Below are 9076 nucleotides of genomic sequence, written 5' to 3' on the forward strand. Positions count from 1 at the left end.
TTTGTAATCGGTCCTCCTTTAGGGCATATTAGTGGTGTTTTCGATTTACCGAAAATTCTGACAGTCAAACGAGGTCCGAATTGGATGAAATTTTAAAATGATCACTAAATATATATACTGATCACATCGGATGGTGTCGATCGATTCAGAGAAGTTTCTTTTATATAGTCGCTTCATAATGTGATAGTTTTATTATAAACCTAATATAAGAGGTTATATATTACATTAGTGGACACTTCGGCGATCGACAACTCTAGTTCGAAATATGCTTGATCGACACCAGTAGATGTGATCGGTATATATATTTAGGGAACCTGTAAAAATTTCATCCGTTTTAGACATGATTTGACCGTTCGTACCAACGGTCAACTAAAAAAGAGGCGTTTTGACATATTGAAACCCCGTTGACCGGGGCTTTGCCAAATAAATTTCTTCAGTTCGAACACACACGATAGGTAACAAAAATTAGGTGATTTCAGATATGCAAACGGCTTTCGGCATTCGCATATTTATAATAGGTCCTCCTTTAGGGCATATTAGTGGTGTTTTCGATAAACCGAAAATTCTGACGGTCAAACGAAGTCCGAATTGGATGAAATTTTTACAGGGTCACTAAATATATATACCGATCACATCGGCTGGTGTTGATCGATCCCGAGAAGTTTCATTCATATAATCGCTTCATAATGCGATCGTTTTATTATAAACCTAATATAAAAGTTATGATACATTAGTGGACACTTCGGCGATCAATAACTCCAGTTCGAAAATATGGTCGATCGACACCAGCAGATGTGATCAGTATATATATTTAGGGAACCCGTAAAAATTTCGTCCGTTTTGGATATTGTTTGACCGTACGTACCTATGGTCAACAACAAAAAGACGTTTTGATATATTAAAATCCTCATTGACCGGGGCTTTGCCAAATGGGTTTCCTTGATGCGACTGCACACAATTGGTGACCAAAATAGGTGATTTCAGATATGCAAACGACTTTCGGTGTTCGTATTTGGTAATGGGTCTTCCCTTATGACATATTAGTGTTGTTTTCGGTTTACCGGAAATTCCGACAGTCAAACGAGGTCCGAATTGAATGAAATTTTTACAGGGTAACTAAATATATATACCGATCATATCGACTGGTGTCGATTGATCCCGAGAAGTTTCCTTCATATCGTTGCTTCATAATGCGATAGTTTTATTCTAAACCTAATGAAATATGTATATATAATATTTTATTATTTGGTGGGCTTTTACGGGCTGGGCCGGTTTTCACACCTCTAATTTAAGCCCGGCCCTCTACCCACGGAAGCGGGTTTTGACGGGTTTTCTCGCGGGCCGGACCGGGTAAAAGCCCGTCGGGCTTGCAGGTCTCTGCTGGTTTTTCGGATCCACGGGCTAAATAATGAGGCGTAACTAAAGTCGTGGAGCTCACTAACTTAAAATTAATATAATTATATTCAGATCTCAGTAATAATTACGTTAAGTCCAAAATCTATTACAACATCTTTAACCTACAATTTTTCGTTGTCCGTCAATACCTGAGTGAAAAGTATTATCGAGTGATGCAAATTTGTCACTTTTTTCTTTCTCATTTTTTTTCCACACCCCCAGACATGCACAAACGGAGTATTACTTAATAAAATTGGTCATCTGGATTCAGTGACGATTAGATACACTCTCATCCCGTGACCACAAATTGGCAATACGTAATGCATGCATTTTTTTTTTTGCAGTTTCACAAAATACAAGGTGTCAAAAAAATTTCCGTTCATATAAGTAAGTCACTTTCTGTGTTGAGCATTGTTCATGTAATTACACTGCTTCCTTCCATCGATCATAACCCTGTCGAGTTAGATTTACTGCATTCATCATACTTTCTTTTTCGGATAATGATTTATCTAAACATTGTGATCATCAATTGATATGATGAAAAGAAAACCAATAATAAGACAATAAGAAATGATCGTCAGACGTACGTAGACTTAAGTCTTCAGATCGAATTCTCATGTGGATGTATTGTTCGGTAGTTAGTTGAGGAACTGGTTTCAACAGACCATAAGAAGATGGAAACATAATCAAAAATCTAAACGAGCTGATTTTTTTCAAAGCGTAGCAAAAGCCAATAAGCCCCTTCCTAGGTGTGCTTGCTTCTTGGGGTTTATTTCTTCATTCTAGATAACTGAAAGTCTCTGCAGGAAATGAGGGAAGCTTTCTGCATATATATATATATATATATTTGCAGTGTAGATCAGAAAAATGATGTATTCGTCAATAGAAATAGAGATTTTTCTGACACCCTCGGAAATTAATTCTAAGCTAGTACACATTTGAGACTCCAATAATATCAATTGGCCAAGCAAACAGGTTGAGGGAAACATAATTGATGAAAGATATGAGACCCTGCACTAATAGTGTTTTCATTACAGTGGTTCAATTTATAAGCCTCGTTTTCCAGCTATCCCCAGGTATCATCTTCGAAGTTGCTTTAACCTCAGCTAGCTGTAGAAACATTTGAATGAGTCTCAATTAACCACAAACAATGCGCGAACTTCATTAATTCCTTTTTTCATAATCTTCCTTCAATTCTCTATTTGTTAATGGCTGCTTGGATTTGTTCAAGGGTTTTTCCCTTTGTTTCAGGTACTACGAAAACCACAAACACTATAGCCAGGCCATTGATTGCTGCATAAAGAATGAAGGTGCCTGCAAATCACACACAAATTAACAACTTCCTATCAGAAAAACCTGCTAGCTGCTTTTTAGTGCACTAATTGATACTCCTAGTAAGATTAGGAAAGGAAAATTTTGATTTTAATCACCATAGGAGCTCCAACTCATCAGGAAGTTGAAAGTGTAGGAACACAACCATGCTCCAAACCAGTTAACTAAAGTTGATAAGCTTCCGGCCTGTCCTTTAATATTGATAGGGAATATCTGCAGAGCATATAAATTTTCATATGATTGGCAAGTATATTAGTCAGTTAGTCACAAGGAGATAAATGTATAACTTCTGGAAGCTTTATTTACCTCAGACATCACAACCCAAGGTACTGCTCCCATTCCTATTGAAAATGATCCTATATAGACCTGAATTCAAAAACTATTAGTTACGGAATTCAATGAACAAAATAAAATCTCAGGCATAAAAATCCAATTTATTTCTCATAATTTCTTGTGACAGCATTGGCGAATTTCATACCAATATGCCAGTTACAGCGAGTGCAGGAACTGCACCGAGTGCCCAGTCATTAACCTGGTAAACAAAAAGACCTTTCTTGTCATTTAATTGTTGCAACAATACTAAAAAGATAGTATAGGGGCAGAAAATACCTTTAGGAAAAATGAAACGGCAGTCAGGACACAGCCAAGTACCAACCCTGATGCAGAAGTCTAGAACACATTGGAAGAATTTCAACTTTGTTCTTTTTTTTTTGAATAAAGAATTTCAACTTTGTTAAATGTGAATAGAAGTTTGTCATATAGAAGATCTCAGAAGTAAAATTATGCGCAGTGAGTTACCAAAATCAGAGGTTTTCTTCCAACTTTATCCATAACGGCTGCACCAAGGCCAGTTACCACAACCTGTAAACATAACCACATCATGATCCCAATCCTACTAATGGAGAGAAATGGGAGGATATAGAGATTAATAGTAACGGTTTAAAACCTGAAGAATAGCATAGGTTATGGTTCCAATGCTTGAAGGAAAACCTGAGGAGTGTGGTATAAGACTTTAGAACATAGTTGTTCAACAATTTGTACTAAAATATATGGACACTAAAGTACATAGCAGGTAGTTGCATATTACAGTGATGTCTTCTTTTATTATGATAGGGTCTATATATGTACCTGCTTGCTCAAAAATACTGCTGACATAAAAACAGACTCCATTGATTCCTCCAAATTGTTGGCAAACCATTAACCCAACTCCTATCTGATTTGAAATAAAACACAGAAAAATGACTGAGCTGAGAAGGCAGGGATGAAGTGAAGTTGACTGTAAATTTTTTGCAGAAAGCAGCTATTACAATGACTGAACGCGAGTATCTCCGTTGAAACAAGTCCAGCATTTTTGCTTTTGGAAGCTGGTCAAGGGTTGCTATGTAGTCCTGCAGAGTTACACATATAGTAGAAGGAATTTATTCACATTGTGATGTTGCAAGTTCTATATCATAGCTTCAATGTGGTAATTAGTAGATGGATATAAGAACCTGGATTTCTGCTGCTTCATGAGATACATCAGCATCTTCACCACGCAATTTCTGTAGTGCAACTTCAAATTCTTGATGTTTTCCTGTCTTTGCCTGCATCCATGATGAGGTACAGGTTACTTTCTATGTCAAGTTGTTGGATGTTACCAAAACCTATATAGAAAAGTAGGTTCTTACCAACCATCTTGGAGACTCGGGAATGAAAAAGAGCCCGAAAATGATCACAGCACAAGGAATAAGTCCTGCAATCACCGAACGTATGAGCCACACAGCATAAAGTATCTAATTAGAAGCACAAGTCAAAGACATTCACCAATTAATGCTAGAGCCCTCCAACTGACTACTACCCCAATTATGTACGAAACGGACACCCCAGCACAGATCATCAACTGCAAAGCACACATAAAATACCATCATTTGTTTGCTCTTACTTGCTGAAAAATCAAAGCCAACTTACAGAACATGTTACTAGTATCATCAAGGATGACATCTGTTGTTTCATTTTTACCTGATTTACAGCAGTTAGCCTTCCTCGAAGATTCTTGGGAGCAATCTCAGCTATGAAAATAGGTACCTTATGTTGCATCAAACTTAATTAATAACATATATCATAGTAGTTTAAATTGTGAACTTGTTGTAAGAATGATGTAGTGTAATTTTATGATCCATCATACTGTGGAATTACAAAATGCTCAAACAACAACAGAGGGAGGTAATCACTCACGACGTAAGAAAAGGCTCCCATTCCATAACCTTTTGCCAGCCTCCCAATGTCAAGAGGCCAAACACTCTTCAATAAGGTGTAAAAAGTGAATTACTATTTAAGGTCACAAGCATAAAGCACAGAAAATCTCAACTTCTAATACTTGCATAATACAAACCTCAGCAAAGTAAATAGCTAGCCAACCTGCAACACAGAAAGCACTGGACACTCTCATGGCCTGCATACAAATAATAAGTACTCAGTCCAGATACTGTTAGACTGAGAAAAACAAAGGGAAAATGACTAGTTTTATTCTAGATGTCTGAAATAAGTAATGTACCCTGTATATTCGACACACGTACCCCTTTTCGGCCAATAAAATCAGCTATGGGACCAATCGTAATAGCACCAATCATTGCACCAAATGTCAAAATGGAGCCAAACATTGAATACTACTTGAAAATAAACAGGGAAAGATAAAATTCGTCAGTCTCAAAGTTGTCAAGATTCAACAGAGAAGAAAATTGAAAGAAAATATTGGCTCAGGTGTTATATATGCTGCAAGATTTTCAATCCATTCAAGAAAATATTTCACTGTTATTCTTTGTACTCTTGTTCATTTAAGGAATCAATCTAAAAATTTACACATAGGGGTCTGCTTCAGTTTTGGGTCCTCAACTCCTCATAGATTGAAAGCAACGGCTTGAAGCCATGAATTGAGTAGAGAAAGTGAGCAACTAGTTATAGCTGTTCTGTTCACTTCCATACCTCTGCTAATGACAAACTGAGATCTTCAGTGATGGCTTCCTGAGTAGGCGACGAAAAACCTGCCTGGAAGGTACACAGAGTATGAGAACAAGAAAACATTGTAGTATAAATATCACAACAGCATTACCAAGTACTCACACAGCATCCAAACTCATAAGAGCCGCAGACCGCGACAAATGTGCTGAGGTAAACCAACCATTGATGCCCTTCATGAGCTGATCCATCTCTGTTCATGAGTGGCTCCCTTGAAGATTCTCCATCCTCCTTGTTGGCCATGTCTGCAACAATTTATACAACTCCCCACTATCTCTATACGAGGAAAACCGAAGAACAACCAAAGAGATGAGCAACGCAAGAAGGGAAGTACTGATAAGGTGCTGTTTGACGCTAGAATTTGCTACAAAAGTAATATTACCTCAAGTTGGAAGTTTGGTTTAGACTGACTGACAGTTGCTGAGATTATAGAAAGAGCTGAAGCCAAGGCAACTGTTGTGCACAATCAGTTAAAACTTGACTTGCTCAAGTTGGGTACTCAACTGTGTTAGCTGACAAGGCAGTGAGTGGAATCACTTCTGTAAATGTAGAATGTCTTTATAATACTCTGCTTATCGTGTGGAATATATCTTTGTCGTTTCGAAGTAAACAAAACAAGATTAACATGCACATTCAACTTGCTCCAAGACACGACAGAATGAAGAAAAGGATAAAGAACATGGTTGTATTTTCTTGGAGTTTGAAGATTCTAAGTAAAAAAACAATAGAACCCAGATCCGAGAATGAAGGTGAAATAGTGAAAGGAGAATGTAATGGATGGCAGATATTGGTTGGTTTGGAAAGTTATGAACTAATTTCATCTATCGAAATTTGTTGTAGTCCACTATCGATATCAAGCTAAGAAAATCAAAACTTTTGTGACTAATTTCGTTGATACTTATTCTTCATCATATCATTATTATTGTTCATCCTGGCTGGGGGCCTGGGGCTGCCAACTTGTTGGCTGAAAATCAATGAAAGTGAAAAACTGTGTTTCTCATTACGTGATACTGTAATGTGTTACGAGTTATGACACGTTTTTCTACCGGAAATGGAAAGAGGAATAATCTGGATAACCTCCTCAAGGTATGGAACCATTGGTTTGTAACTGATGCTGTTAAATTGTTGATCTAATTCTAGTACTGTGTCATTGTGTGTAACCCCAAGGTAATATAGACAACTAATTTGAGTAATATGATCAGAGGGTAAACCGAAAATGTAATTAGTACTTGAGTGCTGCTTGTTCTTTGTGTTCCAATAAGCTATGGAGTAAAATTATATTTAACACATCAAAATTGAATACAGGTAAATAAAAGCAATACACTGAAAACTGAAATTGATGAAAAACAATCTGGCCAGGGACGGATCTTAGTATTGAATCAACTGGGCTACATATAGGTTTCATTGCTTATTTCTCACATGCATGTGTATCTTAGCCCATGCCATCTGTTCATGGCATACACAAAACAGTACTAAGCACATGTGACTTCACATATTTGACTACTTCATTAATCATCAAAGTAAATAACTAAATACAATTCCAAATTGGGGCTTTCTGACTTACCACTTTCATAGGGAAATTTCATAGATGGAAGTTTTATTATGAAGCTCAAAAATGTTCTGCACTTTACCCACAAAAATTATGTGCATTTCTTCTCTTTATGTTTCTTCAGTTCTCTCTTTTCTTATGGCTAATTGGATTTCTTAATATAAAGATTCTTAATTGGATTTCTTCTCTTTTATGTTTCTTCAGTTCTCTATTTTCAGAATACTAACCTCAGCGAAGTAAATTGCAAGCCAACCCACAAAACAGAAAGCACAGGAAATTCTCAAAGCCTGCAAGCAACATTACGGTAAAGATATTGTTCAATAGTGAGTAACAATGGGAACATAGCATTTATACTGTACACTTTCAGAATGAGTGACAACATAGTTTCCCAATTCATACCCCTTTTCGACCAAAAGAATCTATGATGGGTCCAATTGTGATAGCACCTATCATTGCACCAAATGTGAGAATGGAGGCAAACACTGAGTACTGTATAGTGAAAAGCGAACTGAAACTTCAGCTTTAATTTGGAAGTCCACAAGATCAAAACTAGAAGCAGTTAATTGAAAAGAGAAACTGGCAATAGCACGATTAGCAGCCATGAACCGTTTGAAGTGACAAGTGCGCACCCACAGTGCCGACTCTCAGTCATACACTCTAGCAGCACTAAAACACTTATAGATAAAAGATAAATAGGTGCTTTAATCACTTGCATACCTCTGATGTTGATAAATTGAGATCTTCAGTGATAGCAGACTGCATAGGCGATGAATAACCCACCTGGAAGCCAACAACAGAATTTAAGAACAGAACTCTGCTATGAACAGCTCACAGCTATCGAAATGAACCAATGCAAGGCTAAATAAACATGCAGACTAGCACTTACACAGCATCCGAATTCATAAGAACCGCAAACTGCAACAAAAGTGCTTAGGTAAAGCATCCATTGATTTTTTTTTGCTGCTTCCATGACTGGATCTCTCTCCTCTACCTCTCATGAATGGCTCCCTTATGTTCTCCAGCACAACATTCTCTACATTCTCTTTGATAGCCATGTCTTCCCAGTATAAAGAGATGACTTCAGTGAGCAAGAAACGATCGATGAGATTATGGAAGCCAACTTATCACTATCCTCTTTATAGACAAACGACATACAATGCACTATGTTATGGATGCAAACTTTTCTACATAAGGATATATTCTACAATGACTAAGCGAGTGTGATCTACAATGACTAACAGCTCTTGATATCAAAGAAACATCCAAATCTGCCGTCATCATTTAGTAACAAGTTGACCTTCTCAAGTTTGCTATTAACTGTGTCAATATTGATGTGATGGATGATTTTTTGTATGTGTTTTAAGACATACAAAATAAGATAACAGATTCAAACTATTGCAGGAACACAGCAGAATGAGAATCAAGGATTAAAGAAAAGATGGGTAGATCTCCCATTAATAAGTGAAACAATATTCAAAACATGAAGACCCATTTCCGAGATCTGAATACCTTGGCATCCTTAAGGGGGCGTACTCATTTGGCCATATAACACTCCAAGGCTCTGAAAGGATAAAAGCACTGTATGTTTCCATGTCTCCTGCATATTATACACGATGATGAGCTCAAGGAGATTATAAACTCACTATGGAGTATGGAGCAGCGAAATGGCTATGATTAACTCATTCTAGGAGGAAGCAACGAGACTTACAAATGATCACTATAAGGAGAGAGAACAATAGGCAAACCTAACTAAACAACTAAAGCAGGTTTTTCTAACCAAGTACATAATTAGGTCCAAACTGATTC

At 37.1% G+C, this 9076-nt stretch overlaps 2 protein-coding genes across 3 annotated transcripts; both read right to left on the minus strand.

Annotated features, from left to right (window-relative positions):
* Positions 1-2238: 2238 nt before the first annotated feature.
* On the minus strand, positions 2239-6492 carry LOC126784584 (sugar transporter ERD6-like 7). 2 transcript variants are annotated; one of them, XM_050510052.1, is made up of 19 exons: positions 6104-6240; positions 5827-5997; positions 5689-5751; positions 5283-5372; positions 5099-5158; positions 4942-5007; positions 4726-4791; positions 4531-4606; positions 4395-4459; positions 4218-4310; positions 4035-4115; positions 3856-3940; positions 3674-3717; positions 3526-3588; positions 3337-3396; positions 3206-3259; positions 3034-3093; positions 2826-2940; positions 2239-2709 (listed from the first exon to the last, which is right to left on the minus strand). In XM_050510052.1, exons 2-19 carry the CDS (start codon positions 5962-5964, stop codon positions 2594-2596), a joined length of 1395 nt encoding a protein of 464 aa, XP_050366009.1. In that variant the 5' UTR covers positions 5965-5997; positions 6104-6240; the 3' UTR covers positions 2239-2593. The 2 variants fall into 2 exon arrangements, with proteins under 2 accessions (XP_050366009.1, XP_050366008.1); XM_050510051.1 differs by having other exon boundaries at positions 5827-6492.
* A 281-nt stretch (positions 6493-6773) lies between these two features.
* On the minus strand, positions 6774-8261 carry LOC126784587 (sugar transporter ERD6-like 7). The gene is made up of 4 exons (XM_050510056.1): positions 8157-8261; positions 7988-8050; positions 7670-7759; positions 6774-7557 (listed from the first exon to the last, which is right to left on the minus strand). Exons 1-4 carry the CDS (start codon positions 8238-8240, stop codon positions 7471-7473), a joined length of 324 nt encoding a protein of 107 aa, XP_050366013.1. The 5' UTR covers positions 8241-8261; the 3' UTR covers positions 6774-7470.
* Between the last annotated feature and the right edge of the window lie 815 nt (positions 8262-9076).

Source organism: Argentina anserina, chromosome 2 (genome assembly GCF_933775445.1).
Source record: "Argentina anserina chromosome 2, drPotAnse1.1, whole genome shotgun sequence".
Lineage (NCBI taxonomy): Eukaryota > Viridiplantae > Streptophyta > Magnoliopsida > Rosales > Rosaceae > Argentina > Argentina anserina.